Source organism: Amphimedon queenslandica, unplaced genomic scaffold (assembly GCF_000090795.2).
Source record: "Amphimedon queenslandica unplaced genomic scaffold, v1.1 AMPQUscaffold_13520, whole genome shotgun sequence".
In the NCBI taxonomy this organism is placed as follows: Eukaryota; Metazoa; Porifera; class Demospongiae; order Haplosclerida; family Niphatidae; genus Amphimedon; species Amphimedon queenslandica.
This window is the reverse complement of record NW_003546244.1, coordinates 824,130-839,822: the sequence shown is the minus strand read 5'-3', so window position 1 is coordinate 839,822 and position 15,693 is coordinate 824,130. Positions and strand designations below refer to the sequence as shown.

Sequence of the window (15,693 nt, the reverse complement as noted above, 5' to 3'; positions counted from 1 at the left end):
ATTAAAAAATGTGACATGCCTCCACCAAAAATTTCAATAAGATTACAGATTAGGTATATTACAGCAGTAAAATGATTAAGTCAGGTTTTAATGCTCAGTAAACTGTACCATTAACTCTAACAACTGACAAACAGTTAGCACATATAAGTCATAGTTAATATAATTACTGCATAGCTAGAAAATTTGGAGTGCTAAAACTTGGCAAATTGACTCTAAAAGAGGTTTGGAGGTTAAAATTTTGGCGAAATTTTAACTCTGTGTATGCTTCTATGGAGCCTTATCAAATTAGAGACTAAAAATTTGGCGAATGGACCTCAATTCGACAAAGTTTTACTCCACCAAATTTTCTAGCTATATGGTATATAACATGGCTGTCTCTATTGAATCAATCAGTATTTCAAACAGGATTTTCTGGGAGAGGTTTTAAAGGTTAAGTATTGCATAATTTGAGGTGCATAAAGTTATATTTTCTGTATAATTTATCGAAGTGAAACTCAAAAATTAAAAATACAACAGGCTACAATGCAATTGCATAATGTAGTCCTATTTTGATCTTGAATTAAAATTTCAATTGTACACCTTCCGGTACAAAGTGCTCCTAATTTGCAGCTTTGGTATATATAGCTCATCAGATTATCTTGTATGTGGGAGGAACAAGCTTAAAAATGAATTATTTCATATCACTAAGTGCTTTAAGACAAGATTATGTAACAAACAGAGCAATGTTATGATAATACAAAAACTTAAAAAGAAACAGCTACTACTAAGAAATGATGCATGCAAGGAATACACATGCAGGCATGTTACTAATTTTCTTTTAAAAAATCAATTTTGGTCGTAATCAGCATAATCAGCTCTACTCCCTGCCAATTTTGATAAAAATTTGGCTGGAGACTGTGTACTATAGCCCATGGTCTTGGGCCAAATTTTTTATCAACTTAAAAAATTCATAAAAAATTCATATTTGATGGGAATCAGCTCAAACTTGCTACACAACATAAGAACATGTATATGTATCAGGAAAAATTATAAAAATGAAAAATTCTCTCCTAGTCATTTTTGGTGAAATTTGGCCAAAATCCCTGTACTATAGTACAGGGACTTTGGCTCAATTTTGGAGCAACTTTAAAAATTCATAAAAAATCCAAATTTGATCAGAATCAGCTCAAACTTGCTACACAACATAAGAACATGTATATGTATCAGGAAAAATTATAAAAATGAAAAATTCTCTCCTAGTCAATTTTGGTGAAATTTGGCCAAATCCCTGTACTATAGTACAGGGACTTTGGCTCAATTTTGGAGCAACTTTAAAAATTCATAAAAATCAAAACTTGCTACACAACATAAGAACATGTATATGTATCAGGAAAAATTATAAAAACAAAGAATTCTCTCCTAATCATTTTTGGCAAAATTTGGCTGAAACCCCTGTACCATAGCACATGGCCTTGAGCCAGATTTTTGAGCAACCTTAAAAATTCATAAAAAATCAGAATTTGATCAGAAATAGCTCTAAATTTTACACAATATAATAAAATCCATATATATCAAAAAACGTAATAAGAATTCTCCCCTAGCCATTTTTTCATTAAATACAATGGACATATTTTACACATAAATAATTTTACACATAATTTCTTCTCCCGTCCTTCTCTGAATTAGTAAACTTACATTCCTTAAATCTCCACCATTACAGAACTCCATCCATACATGCATCACGTCCTCAGGAGGATGATAGGGAATATCCTAATAATAATAATAATAATAATAATAATAATAATAATAATAATAATAATAATAATAATAATAATGAATATTGAATAACAGAATCCATACATGTACACATATATACAATTATGCACACACATAATATCAATTAATAAAATTTCCCACACATGCAGTGTATGATCCAAAGCTTAGGAATAATCATAAATATCACTGGGTCTGTATTAAAGACAAAATTCAGTGCAATTTAAAATTTAGGGATTTACAAAACATAGTACATGTGCACGTACAAGTGTATGTACATGTACTCATTTCAAACTTTAGCTAAGGTTTTAACGTACCTACTAATTAACACACACACATGTAATGTTTTCTTATACAAAAATTAGTACATGGAGAGTATGAGTACATGAGTATAAGATATCGGCTCACAGGAGGTGGGCCAAGAGCTTTAATAAGGTTAGGATGATTGTGTTCCCACATTATCTTGATCTCGTTCCTCAATCTAACAATCATCTTGTCCCTCTCGTGAGAATCTAGATTACGTAATGGCTCCAATTTCATTTCTTTCAACGCAATCTGTTCCCCATCATTCTGTATGTATATTATATACATAATAAAGCATACATGTACATGGATTATATAAATAAACACAGGGTGTGACTAATGCTTTAATTCTTACACTAGTAAAAAGTGAAACATCACCAAAAGAGCCACGGCCAATAGGAGCACGTCTCCAATTCTTTCTAATACTCATAACTATAGCTACAAGAACGAGAAAAGAAACAAGAACTCAAGAAGTTGTTGCACTGCTGCTACAAGCCCCACCCATGTTGCTTGTATACTCTTCCGTATTCTTTTGTAAATTTGTTTTTAACCACGTGTAATCTTGATAACCGCTGCTGTCGAGCGGCTGCTGTTGTCTTCAATGTTGGCCATGAAGATGGAATAACGAATAACCCTGTTAGTACGGCCATGTTTAGCTTACTGAGGTGAGTTTGCTATCTAATGTGACTAGATTTATGTAGCTGACAATACAATCTATTGCAGGAGCAACTCCTTGAAGCGATTTTCACTTCACAGTCATGATATTGATCAGGTCAGTCGATAGATATATATGGTCAGTCTAATCCATGACTGCTTCATTTTATGATATATTGTGTGTCAGTAATAATAAGATCCAATATAACCTTTTTCATTAAGTTAATTTTCACAACGCCCCTGTAAAATTGAATTGGACATTTTTAAAAATTGTCTAATTTTAAATATAAATTTATAAATATGTATATATATATACAGAGAGTGGCAAAAGTGTTTCTGTTAAGATTTTGTGGCTATATCTACAGTATATGTAATACATGTTGTTATTATTATTATTATGCAACACATGTTATGCAATATGCCAAAAACACCCTGTTTTTGTGTGTTTTGATAACACTATCCTGTAGTAGCATGTGATTAACATGTAGTATACATATATATACTATTATTTATCCATTCATATCCATCAATCATTGAATCAACACACATACATGTTCTATATACATCACTGTGTTCATGTACATTATTTTAATTTAATATTATAGCTGCATTATAAATATTCTTTTAGTTGATGATTAGTGAATTACCATTTATCATTATTAATATCTAGGATGTACTAAGAGAGATGTACAGGCTTTATGTTAGATATGTGGATGGCCCCCAAAGGTAAATTGTATCAAGCGTGTTTCTTGTGCTCCTAATGTTGTTCACTGATTGTTCTCAATGTGGTTCACACGTTGCTCTCTCCCCTCATTTTTTGCAGCTCTGAATGAACTCTATTTTGTTTTTTGTTTGCGTGCGCATATATAGGTTTCAAGACTTTTGCCGTTACATTCAGCTGTTCAAGTATGCTTCAATTTATCGTGACAGAGCCAGTGGGGGTCTGAGAGGGATGAGTTTTCTAGATGTACAGCCTAAATCATTCCATGTCGACGATTCTGGTAAACTATATCATTGCAGAGTTGTTAAGGTAAGCTATTGCCTGACAAACTACCAATTGTGTAATGAAAATGTACTAAGGTTTATGTACATGTACATATCAACTTTTCTTATTTGCTCTCCATCTTTTCATAGGGTGCAGCTACCTATTTCCAAGAGGAGTATCATGGACATTCCTCGGTATATTATAAGTATCGTACTGCACTCTTTATAAAAGGTATTTTGATGTGCATAAAGCTGCTTGAAAATTAGGCCGAAGTCCCTGTACCATAATATAGTACAGGAATTTTAGCCCAAACGTAATCAAAATGAAAACTATATAGAGCATGCTATTAAATGCATTTTGCTTGGTAGTTGATGCATTTTATTGAGCACTTTTTTTTTAATTTTATTCTTTTAGAGAAATTACTTCATCCTTTTACACCGCTTTATATTGGTGGCATGTTCTTCACTTATAAACTCTACCTCGTTAGTACAACCATTGTTATTATTAATTGTATTGTATTTAATTCATAATCCATATACATGTATTATTGCAGGTTTCCACAAAGCTATTTAAAAATTGTTATCCACGCTATGATGCTGAGACTCCTGATCTCTATAAGAAGTTTGTATCACGTGTACATGTATTTGTGTTGACTGTTTTCACTATAGCCTCATTAGTCAGTATGCATCAAGTAGTCTAGATGAAGGTGAGGTCTTTGATGAAGAGAAAGGGCTCGTTATTCAAAGTCTATCTTTTGTCAAGGTATACTGATTACTGAATGATTAGTGCATTGAATATTAGCCACAATACCAATGGCAATATACTATTGATATAAATATTATTGATGTAAAGGTCTCCTTTTGATAGGATCATGTTGCTCCTATTACTGACACTGATCTCTCTAATCCTCATATTGAGTTTTATGCCAGATCGAATCCTCACTGGAAAGATGTAAGTACTTACATTAAGATACAATTTCTTGTGATGTGGCTGTATTATTTTTCTTCTTTAGGGAAATGCTTTGGTAGCTGTTGCTAAAGTGACTTGGGGTGACATATTCTTGAGAATGATACCATTCATTTTCAGAAGGTGGATCAGAAGATGGTTTAACTTTAATAAGAAAACTTCTTTATCATACGTCCATTGATCAGTTTTGTTGATCTTTTTACTTTTATGATAGTTTTTGTCATTAATTGCTCTTAGTTAGAAACATGATGTACTCAATACTTAAATTTTATACATGTATACCTGCTAAATGCTACCAATGGGTGTGGTTTAAAATGGTGAGTAAAATGGTAATAGATTTGCTTTGAAATGCGGCTTTCCTTGCTAGTTTTGGTGGCTGAAGAACTTAAAACTCCGGTCCCTATCAGTTCGTAATGTGGACCAGGTCAGTTTCACCAAATGTGTGAAGATCACTTGTTAGCTAATTGCAGCCTGTTGCTGCATGACTTAAAATTTTGAGTTTAACTACTGTGCCAACTGACTCTTTAGCATCACTGTACAATTTTCACAGTAAATTTTTTCTAATAGGTTACACTACATGACATGTATAGTTTATGGCACTATACCATGACTGGAAAAGTTAGGTGAGACAAATTGAGTGCAGCATAATTGTATTACATTGATTCAATAACAATTGTAAATAATAATTACCGTAAAGCTGGAAAAGTTTGCGGGAATTATATTTGCGATTTTGTACCAATATAGCTAATTTTAATGTTTGTGGAAATTAATTTTACTGGTGTAGGTGTGTACTGTTGATACACCCATTACTTATAATGCTTTGCGGAATTAAATTGTGCGTTTTTATGATGAACAGCAAACAGCAAAATTAAATTCCAGCAAATATTTCCAGCTATACGGTATGCTACTTTACTTGTAAATTTCAGCTCATTAGTACCTTTTTTATATAGCTATGATGACTTTTTGGAGCTACACAATTCATTTGATACTATACTACTGATGCATGATCGAAGAAATAATAAACTATGCGGAGCAACTGCTTATAGTGTTATACCAACTTCACTGAAAAGAAAATCAAAGCCTGTATCAATTATAAGAGTAAGCCTATTAGTATTCCCTCTGTGAAAAATGCTGTGTTTTATAGTCAGGGCCAGCATATATCCGTCCTGAATATCAAAGAATGAAAATTCTTCGTGACTTTACTTTATACTCAATAGCCAAAGGTAAAAGTACATGTAGTACATTGATTTGTTTATTTATTTTTATCAGAGAGGTTTCGTCATCCATTTGCCTCACTCTACTATTCCGTCAATTTTATTAATTACAAAGGTTATCCGGTCAGCTCACTGCTCTTATAAACATGCATGTAAAACAGCATTTACATTTAATTTTTGATGTACTTTCATGCAGGGATTTGCTGGAATTTCAAGTAGAGCCTATCCTCGCTATGACAAACCCACTCCAGAAATGGAACAGAAGTAAGTATTTATTATAACCTCCTCAGTATGATGTTATCTTTTCTATAGAGTTATTGATTATTATGTACTGAATATACTCAATCTTCACGACTGCTATAACAGGGAAAGGAGTGTAATAAAGACAAAACAGTCAATAAAGGTTTGTGCATGATATGAAGTTCATTGTATGAGACTGAGAGACTATGAAGCAATCAAAGTATTTGATGCTGTTAAATTTTGCCAGTAACATTTTGATTTTGTACTGACTATAAACAATTAAACATATGGCGAGTCCAACAGCTGTAATAATGATATTCTACTCTCAGGAGGAGTTTGCCATCATTACTGAGGAAAGTTTAAAGAACCCACACATTAGGTTCTATAAGGAAAGAAATCCTGATTTTCTGAAGGTACTATAAGTTTCATTAAAAATTCAGTTTTATGTCAGAGAATTTGTTAATTGCTATATCATTATTAATTAGGGATATGCACTGGTAGGTATTTTGGAAGTATCTTGGAAATCAGTGTTCTCAAAATAATTTTTAAAAGTAGATAGTTATAGTATTGACATTGTTTATCATGTTCTTTCATAAATTCAATTCATTTTAATTAAATATGGCCCCACCCAAGAGGTTATTAAAATGGCGAAAAAGATGGTGGAAATAAAGGAGCTCTCGGATTTTGTGGATTGGTTTGAAGCTAATCACGAAACAAAGGATAGAGTAGAATTCAAAATTTATAAAAAGCACACTGGTTATCCTGTGCCAAGCCACAACGAGCAAGTAAGGACTGCTATCTGTTATGGCTGGATTGACACAACAGTAAAGAGGATTGATGAGGACTCCTTTATGAGAGTGTTTGTTAAGCGCAAAGATACTGCTAGTTGGAGCGTAAATACTCTAAGGTATGCTGCTGAGCTAACGAAACAAGGAAAAATGAAACCACTTGGAACAAGACATTATTTAAGAGCATTGGAAAAGAAGAAAATAGTCACACCCCGCAAATCATCAAAGTCTTCATCTGGATCTAAAAAGACTTGAATTCAATTCAGTATTTTTATATATTTTTAATTTCTAGCTTTTATGACACCAACCCGAAACAACTAAAAATGTAAATTTTTAATTCTGCCCGCGCGCCCTCTGCGACCACGCCTTTTAATTACGGCGCTTTGTTAATTTTATCATAAATTTTATACTATGGCTAAGCTAAACTAGCTGCTATTACTACACAATAACTATGAAAATAATCATTGAGTCAATATATAACTTGCTCTGCTCTACTTGGCGCTGAGAGAAAGGAATTCTAAAAACACACCAAATAAATGCAAATAATACAATAATTGTGGTTGTACAATTCACCTGTAAAGCTGATCTTGCCATCTTTGTTTTCATCTATAGAATCTATGAGGGCTTTGATAGATGCAGCAGTAACAGATTTGTAGTTCAAATTTTTAGCAACATTCACTAGCTCATCTGGTCCAAGGTAACCATCACCATTCTTGTCGTACTCCTGCATATCAAAAGAAAATTATCATTAGACTACAAAGGCTACAATCATTCTACTGAACTCACATCAAACTTTTCCTTGGATGCCTCTATTTCATTGTAGGCCAAGAACTCGTCAAAGTCGATAGTGCCACTTTTGTCAGTATCATACTTTCCCATCATGTTAGCAACTTGTAGCTTAGACACTGGAAGGCCAGCAGACTTGAAGGCATCGTAGAGCTCTACAGCTGTCAACTGCCCATTTTTGTCTGCATCATATTTATCAAAGGTCTTTTTTAAATTTTTCTTTTGATCCTCAGTGAGCTTAACAGCCTGCATACATGAGGAAATGAAACTATCAAAAAACAAGAAGAGTTATGCACAGCTGAGCTTACCATTGCAAGTGTAATTACTACTGGTAGGCTAAAATATCAGAAGAAAGTAGGAAATAATCTGCTCAGAGCACTAATTGTTGACTCATAGTTCAGACTTATATATAGACAATGTCCTGTATATGCTCACATGATAGGAACTAGGTTTATAGTTTGTATATTCTACTTACAGTCTTTGTTCCAATAATAACAAGGATGACAAAGCTCTGGAACTAACAGGCTGTGTTTGCTACAGCTAAAGGTGTCATTTGTAAAAGTATTCACACAGTGTTTATTGTAAAGCTTAGCTGTAATAATAATCAGCAGTCCCCCACAAGTAGCTTATACAGTATAGAGTTTTGCATGTGTGCACGTGACCATGAGAAAATCAACCCAGCTCCAATAAGAGTGTATCTAATCTATATAGTAGATATGTACTCTCTATCAAACACATTAAAAAGGAAAGGATCATATGAGAGGAAATGCCCTCGACTAATTGTAATTTCATGTTTCGTAGTAGTTTTGTAATACCAATTAACACTACAGCACAATAACAATAGCAACACATTTGTAAAACATGGTGTCATACATCTAATTCAGTTTGTCTTGTTCAGCTACTTCTTGTCAAGTAAGACGATAAACTCTGAAATAAAAAATGATTTATTATTTTAAAATTTAAATAGAGCCATTGAACAAACAACTCATTATTGATTAAATGCAAGAAAACTTTTTAGAATGTGTAAAAACTGAAGGCAGCTTTAGAATTTATGAATTCCAACTGATAAGTTAAGTTGATAACTATAAGCTGCTAATTGGTACTGTGCACAGACTATTATTAAATTACAGCTTCAGTGTACATAACAATAGCCTGGCAAAACTACATAAATAACATGTTTCTTACCGTCATAACTTATTTGTTCATTTCCATCTTTGTCCACCTTTTTTATCATGGCCTTGGCCTGATCAAGAGTGATTGTATCATCACCCATTAGCTTCATCACTTCAACAAATTCTTCAGCACTAATCAGACCGTTTCTGTCTCTATCACATGCCTTATATGTATAAAACAAAAATTTTGTAAAGTTCCTGAATAAGCTTTATACCAATAATTATTGTCATTAGCAAGCATGTTTCGCTCAACAGTGTTAATTGCATGGCTTATGTGCATTAATTTATTGTTTGACTTCAATTTTTTATTACTTCAAATGTTTTCCGTCTGATGTCCTGGGGTTTCGTTAATTGATTCAACATGTAGACACAAAACTCATTGAACTCAATTGTCCCATTCTTGTCACTATCGACTTCTTTCAGCATGGCATCGAGCTCAGCTTGGCTCATGTTTCGACCTAGCTGCTTCATGACTTCTGCCAACTCACTTGAAGAAATGTGACCATCATTGTTTGTGTCAAAGATAGAAAAGGCTCTTCTAAATTCAGCCTTTTGTGCTTCTGTAGGTTGTTTTTCCTATTCATAGGACAATAAAGAAGTCACAATAGACTAAAGATATTCATTTGCAGCCACTCACCATGTTCATTGGCTTGTTTTAGTAGTTTAAGTATTCAGGGTTGCAGCAAAACAGATCAGCTAGCTAGCTCAGTAAATTAGCCACACCTTAAAGGCTACTCAACGCCCACTCAACATGGGAGTTTTGTTTTTGACTTGTCTGGCTTCTGCCTTGTTTCTAGCTGAAGCTTCAGCTCCTGGCAGCAGTTGCATCAGTGACTATAACAATTGCACGGGGAGCTATTATTGCGTGGACAACAAATCTGCTCCAGAGATTAACTGTTCAGGAAATGTTTCCACTTTCACACCTCACCCTCTCCCTCCTCCTCCTCCCCCTGGAGACTGTGTCCTAAGTGATGGGGTTTGTATGTTTGTTAACATGTGCATGATATGGGTCAATAATCAGTCAGAGTATCAGTGTACGTTGGACTCAGAGCATAACAACACACACATAACAAATGTTAATACAACATTACTTCCGCCAGGGGAGTGTATCTATCAGTCAGGACAATGCAACTGGTCAAGTAAGATGCAGACAGAATGGTTTGTGGCATTACGTCTTCATTTTTAGAGTGTTTCTCTTGGCTGGATTTGTGTCAAATGCGGTGGCGTTGTCACAGTCAATATTATTATAAGAGGAAGCCTCATCCAATCTGCCCAGTTAGGCCTATTGCTCCTCCTCCAATACCAGGAGTATGTCGTTATAATCCAAGAGTTGGACATTGCCGCTTTCATAGACCATCAGGTGAATCAAGTAGTTTAATATAATTTTAATTATAATTGGTCAAGTATATTATTGCATTTTTTTAAATTTTAGAATTAACATGTACTCTGTCTTATGATGATTGTACTGGTGGATACTTTTGTGATCCTGGTATACCTGATTCTGGAAACTGTTCAGTTAAAATACCTCAGAATATAGCACCACCTCCTAGTATCTGTACTGAAAACTCTATTGGTTGCATGTTTTATAATCCTTGCAAGGCATGGAATAAAGGATGTTATGGAGCAGTTCCTCAGTGTACACTGGAATCAGAATATATACAGTATAATAAGAGTAATCCTTCGTGTCATTTATACACTCCTGCACCACCACCTAAGGAAGAGTGTCTTTATATTGATTACAAGTGTCAGTGGTATAATGAGTGTGCTATGTGGTTAAGTGATACTGGATACCAGTGTGGTACAATTATTGATAAATACATATATACTCACTCGTTGACACCTGTTAAAAACAATGGCAGTAGTGTAGCGTTACCACCAGGAGAATGCATCAATCAGTTAGGAACATGTACATGGTCAAGTAAGTTAGTATGACTACTCTTTTATAAAACTTTGACTGTTTCGTATATTTTAATGTTTCCTATAGTGTGTCGTTCATGGCTAAATTGGTGCAATGAAGTGTGGATGTGTGGCAGCCAGTATGACTACGAGGCATATTTCAATAGTCCTCCTCCTCCCTGCCCACCTCCCCCACAGAATTTCACTCCTCCCAATGAACCTGGAGTGTGTCAGTTTGATCTAGCTTCAGGTCATTGTCAATATTACCACCCACTGTCAGGTCAGTTTATAAGTATTGAAGTACTTCTTAATTTTTGTTTTCCTTTATCCTAGAATTAACATGTACTCTGACTTATGATGATTGTACTGGTGAATACTTTTGTGATCCTGGTATACCTGATTCTGGAAACTGCTCAGTTAAAGTACCTCAGAATATAGCACCACCTCCTAGTATCTGTAGAGCCGATCCTTTTGGTTGTGTGTTTTATAATCCTTGCAAGGGATGGAATAAAGGATGCTTTGGAGCTGTTCCTCAGTGTACACTGGAATCAGAATATATACAGTATAATAATACTCATCCTCATTGTAATACTCCAGTTCCTATGCCCCCACCTAAGGAAGAGTGTCTTTATATTGATTTCAAGTGTCAGTGGTATAATGAGTGTGCTATGTGGTTAAGTGATACTGGATACCAGTGTGGTACAACTATTGATAAATACATATATACTCACTCGCTTATTGATAACAGCATAAATACCACTAATGTATTATTGCCACCAGGAGAGTGCATTAATCAGTTAGGAAACTGTACTTGGTCTAGTAAGTTCAATAGTTTTTGCCATTATTTGTCTATTTTTGGTTATAGTATGTCATTCATGGTTGGATTGGTGTCAATCCTATTGGATGTGTGGTAGTCAGTATGATCATGATGTGTATTTTGCTAGTTCTCCTCCTCCTCCTTGTCCACCTCCTCCACAAAATTACACGCCCCCAGCAGAGCCAGGAGTGTGCCAGTATAATCTAACATCTGGTCATTGTCATTATCATCATACAGGTTAATATTAATATTATTTTTTTCATATTTTTATTATTGTTTTTAAGGTCACCATTATTTTATACCCTGTTGTATAATATAGCATGCAAATTTTATGTGAATTTTACAAATGGTTTTTCTTTTTATAGAGTTTAATTGTTCTCTAACTTATGATAAGTGTACTGGTGATTACTCTTGTTCCTCTGCTCGTGTATCTAATCCTGTTAGGTGTTCTGTTCCCATACCTCGAGAAATAGCACCTCCACCTGATATCTGTACTGAAAACTCTTTTGGTTGTGAGTATTACAATCCTTGCAAGGCATGGAATGAAGGTTGCTTAAGAACCAACCCTCAGTGTACACTGGAATCAGAATACATAGAATACAATAAGAGTAACCTATGCAATTCATATAATTCTAATATACCACCACCCAAGGAAGAGTGTCTTTATATTGATTACAAGTGTCAGTGGTATAATGAGTGTGCTATGTGGTTAAGTGATACTGGATACCAGTGTGGTACAGCTATTGATAAATACATATATACTCACTCATTGTCTCTTATTAAAGAAGGCAGCAATAACAATAATAATGGTTTATCTTTACCACCAGGAGAATGCATTAATCAGTTAGGAGCTTGTACCTGGTCAAGTAAGTTATGATTTATAGTATTTTACAAAACTTTTTACTATTTCTCTATAGTGTGTCGTTCATGGCTGGATTGGTGTCAGGGATATTGGCTGTGTGGTAGTCAGTATGACTATGATGCTTACTTCACCACTCCTCCTCCTCCTTGTCCCAAGCCTCCGCCAAATTATACTCCTCCACCTGAATCAGGACTGTGTCAGTATAATTTAATTTCTAACAAGTGTCAGTATTTCCATTCACTAACTGGTAAGTTTGTATTAAATAATGTAGATTTGTGATAACAAAGAGTAATTAGCTCAGTCATTTTAGTTATCGTTAAAGCCTTTGCATGATTCTATCTGAACATTATTACGCATCCACTGTTTTCCTTTATCCTAGAATTAACATGTACTCTGACTTATGATGATTGCACTGGTGGATACTTTTGTGCTCCTGGTATACCTGATTCTGGAAACTGTTCAGTTAAAATACCCCAAGATATAGCACCACCTCCTGATATATGTACTGAAGATCAATTTGGTTGTTTGTACTACAATCCTTGCAAGTCATGGAATAAAGGATGCCACCAAAATGATCCTCAGTGTACACTGGAATCAGAATACATAAAATATAATAAGAGTAATCCTCCGTGTCCTCCTTATCATCCTGCACCACCACCTAAGGAAGAGTGTCTTTATATTGATAACAAGTGTCAGTGGTATAATGAGTGTGCTATGTGGTTAAGTGATACTGGATACCAGTGTGGTACAGCTATTGATAAATACATATATACTCACTCGTTGTCTCTTATTGACAACAATGGCAGTGATATACTGTTACCACCAGGAGAATGCATCAATCAGTTAGGAACATGTACATGGTCAGGTGAGTATAGTTTCTCACCTTCTTTCTCTTTCTCTTAATTTCTTATTTATTGCATTTTCTCCCTTTTTTATAGTCTGTCGTTCATGGATGGATTGGTGTAAGACGCGTTGGATGTGTGGCAGTCAGTATGACTATGATGCTTATTTCACTACCCCTCCTCCTCCCTGTCCTCTCCCTCCACCTCCTCCTCCTGAACCTGGTGTATGCCAGTATGATTTATCTTTGGGTCATTGTCACTATCATCCTACAGGTTTGTATGCTTTGTTATGAAAAATGGATCCAAAATCCCCCATATTTGTTACATTTCTGATACATATTGATGTCTTTATGCTATGTAGAAGTTTGAGCTGATTACAACAAATTTTTTTGAGTTATAGCTATTTTTTTAAAGTGGTCAATTTCTGAAAAATCCCCTGTACTATATAGCCCATACTTTTTCTTTAAAAATGGCTCCATTATTTCCCTCAATTTTTATTTCAATTTCTGATACATATCTAGCTCTGTTGAAATTTTGGTTTATTGTGTGATACTAATTTGTGTATAATATTCCATAGAGTTTAATTGTTCTCTAACTTATGATAAGTGTACTGGTGATTACTCTTGTTCCTCTGCTCGTATATCTAATCCTGTTAGCTGTTCTGTTCCCATACCTCGAGAAATAGCACCTCCACCTAATATCTGTACTGAAACTTCTTTTGGTTGTGAGTATTACAATCCTTGCAAGGCATGGAATAAAGGTTGCTTTGGGGTTAACTATCAGTGTACACTGGAATCAGTGTATGTAGAATACAATAAAACACATCAAGAATGTGTTCCTTTTAATTCTTTACCACCACCTAAGGAAGAGTGTCTTTATATTGATTTCAAGTGTCAGTGGTATAATGAGTGTGCTATGTGGTTAAGTGATACTGGATACCAGTGTGGCACAGCTATTGATAAATACATATATACTCACTCGTTGACACCTGTTGAAAACAATCGCAGTAGTGTAGCATTACCGCCAGGAGAATGCATCAATCAGTTAGGAACATGTACATGGTCAAGTAAGTGTAATACTTTGTCTATGGCCTCTACCTCTTCTTCTTTATTTGTTCCGTATTTTATCCTTTCCTCTCTCTCTCAACTTTAGTGTGTCATTCATTTTTGGATTGGTGTCAGGGATACTGGTTGTGTGGCAGTCAATATGACTATGAAGCATATTTCACTACTCCTCCTCCTTTAAATTGTCCACCACCTCCTCATAACCCACCTATTGAACCAGGAGTATGTCAGTATAACTTCACTACTTCTCATTGTCAATATAGTAGTCACAACTCAGGTACAGTTATTTACATACGTACATGTATAATGTATTATGCTTATATAGTCGATCCATGTGATGTGGTATTGTGCCCTGTTGGTTCAACCTGTCAAGTGTATGGCTCTACTAGTTATTGCAAGTATTCATGTCAGATCGCTAACGGTGGCTGTAGCTCAAATCAAACTTGCTCTCTTGTTCCAGTACAGTGTATAACAGCTCCATGCTACCCAGTGGTCAAATGCACTGATGGTAAGGTAGCTACTATGTGTATAATAGATACTATTCATTGCTATTGTGGCTTCAATGGCAATTTTGTTAAGACAGAGGCACTTTGATGTACGCACACATTGGCTGCTATTGTATTTGTCATGTAATTAGATTGGTTACATATTGCTTTTTTTCTTTGGGTGTGTACAGCTAATGTTACCACGTATAAACCTGCCAATGACTTCATCACTAATTACATTTTGATGGGAATTGCTATTTTGACATCACTGGTTACCTTGGCAATGCTATGTGCTGTGATTGCTGTCAAGCAGTACAGATTAAGAAAGAAAGCACTCGGTAAGTATATTAACCTAGTTTCATCAATCTAAGAGCTAAACACATTTTGTAGTGGAGCAAGAGATGAAGCTAATTTGTGACACAGATACAACTGACATCTAAAGTACACCTGCTGCTGTAATTACTACATTTTGTAACGCTGTACAATCAATATAATTAATTTGTGTGTGTAATTACTGATAACTCAATTACTAAAAAATGAAATATCATAAAGTGTGCCGATATGCATGCTTTGTCTTTATAGTGACAAGCATTTATTATTTTTGCATAGCAACCAATTAAATTCTCAGACTATGTGTCTGAATGTGAAGGTATCATTGCGTTAGATGTAGCTACATTCTACCTAATTTATTCACATCACAAGATTTAGACAGAATCCTATTGGAGTGAATGTAAATATTCTCTTATGCCCTTATAACCTCTTACAATGCAAGTATTAGTGTATCTTGTACTATGCTGTTTATTATTTCAATGTAAAGATAAACAAACTGCACTTTGCTAGCACACATTAGCACAGCCATAGATCTAA

At 34.7% G+C, this 15,693-nt stretch overlaps 5 protein-coding genes across 6 annotated transcripts; 3 read left to right on the top strand and 2 right to left on the bottom strand.

Moving 5' to 3' along the window:
* The first annotated feature begins 2,608 nt into the window (after nucleotides 1–2,608).
* On the top strand, nucleotides 2,609–4,926 carry LOC100639639 (uncharacterized). The gene is made up of 10 exons (XM_003382596.3): nucleotides 2,609–2,720; nucleotides 2,779–2,827; nucleotides 3,380–3,435; nucleotides 3,580–3,739; nucleotides 3,844–3,925; nucleotides 4,109–4,176; nucleotides 4,248–4,315; nucleotides 4,363–4,456; nucleotides 4,562–4,645; nucleotides 4,707–4,926. Exons 1-10 carry the CDS (start codon nucleotides 2,704–2,706, stop codon nucleotides 4,839–4,841), a joined length of 813 nt encoding a protein of 270 aa, XP_003382644.1. The 5' UTR covers nucleotides 2,609–2,703; the 3' UTR covers nucleotides 4,842–4,926.
* On the top strand, nucleotides 4,886–7,220 carry LOC109581620 (uncharacterized). Its single transcript, XM_019995890.1, has 10 exons — nucleotides 4,886–4,977; nucleotides 5,028–5,084; nucleotides 5,228–5,283; nucleotides 5,611–5,758; nucleotides 5,805–5,883; nucleotides 5,930–5,997; nucleotides 6,071–6,138; nucleotides 6,187–6,277; nucleotides 6,444–6,527; nucleotides 6,600–7,220. Exons 1-10 carry the CDS (start codon nucleotides 4,906–4,908, stop codon nucleotides 6,654–6,656), a joined length of 780 nt encoding a protein of 259 aa, XP_019851449.1. The 5' UTR covers nucleotides 4,886–4,905; the 3' UTR covers nucleotides 6,657–7,220.
* Nucleotides 7,221–7,300: 80 nt separating this feature from the next.
* Nucleotides 7,301–8,107, bottom strand: LOC100639515 (calmodulin-like). The gene is made up of 4 exons (XM_003382595.3): nucleotides 7,997–8,107; nucleotides 7,689–7,934; nucleotides 7,476–7,626; nucleotides 7,301–7,419 (listed from the first exon to the last, which is right to left on the bottom strand). The coding sequence occupies exons 1-4, from the start codon at nucleotides 7,997–7,999 to the stop codon at nucleotides 7,394–7,396; spliced, it is 426 nt and encodes a 141-aa protein (XP_003382643.1). The 5' UTR covers nucleotides 8,000–8,107; the 3' UTR covers nucleotides 7,301–7,393.
* A 367-nt stretch (nucleotides 8,108–8,474) lies between these two features.
* Nucleotides 8,475–9,581, bottom strand: LOC105312588 (squidulin-like). Its single transcript, XM_011405356.2, has 4 exons — nucleotides 9,498–9,581; nucleotides 9,173–9,436; nucleotides 8,874–9,024; nucleotides 8,475–8,615 (listed from the first exon to the last, which is right to left on the bottom strand). Exons 1-4 carry the CDS (start codon nucleotides 9,504–9,506, stop codon nucleotides 8,587–8,589), a joined length of 453 nt encoding a protein of 150 aa, XP_011403658.1. The 5' UTR covers nucleotides 9,507–9,581; the 3' UTR covers nucleotides 8,475–8,586.
* A 10-nt stretch (nucleotides 9,582–9,591) lies between these two features.
* Nucleotides 9,592–15,411, top strand: LOC109581606 (uncharacterized). Of its 2 annotated transcripts, XM_019995870.1 has the most exons (15): nucleotides 9,592–9,999; nucleotides 10,047–10,220; nucleotides 10,293–10,778; nucleotides 10,845–11,036; nucleotides 11,090–11,575; nucleotides 11,622–11,810; nucleotides 11,939–12,439; nucleotides 12,491–12,682; nucleotides 12,815–13,300; nucleotides 13,374–13,550; nucleotides 13,855–14,343; nucleotides 14,430–14,618; nucleotides 14,667–14,849; nucleotides 15,018–15,164; nucleotides 15,217–15,411. In XM_019995870.1, the coding sequence occupies exons 1-15, from the start codon at nucleotides 9,612–9,614 to the stop codon at nucleotides 15,264–15,266; spliced, it is 4,329 nt and encodes a 1,442-aa protein (XP_019851429.1). In that variant the 5' UTR covers nucleotides 9,592–9,611; the 3' UTR covers nucleotides 15,267–15,411. The 2 variants fall into 2 exon arrangements, with proteins under 2 accessions (XP_019851429.1, XP_019851432.1); XM_019995873.1 differs by lacking the exon at nucleotides 12,491–12,682 and having other exon boundaries at nucleotides 11,939–12,327; nucleotides 13,201–13,300.
* The last annotated feature ends 282 nt before the right edge of the window (nucleotides 15,412–15,693 follow it).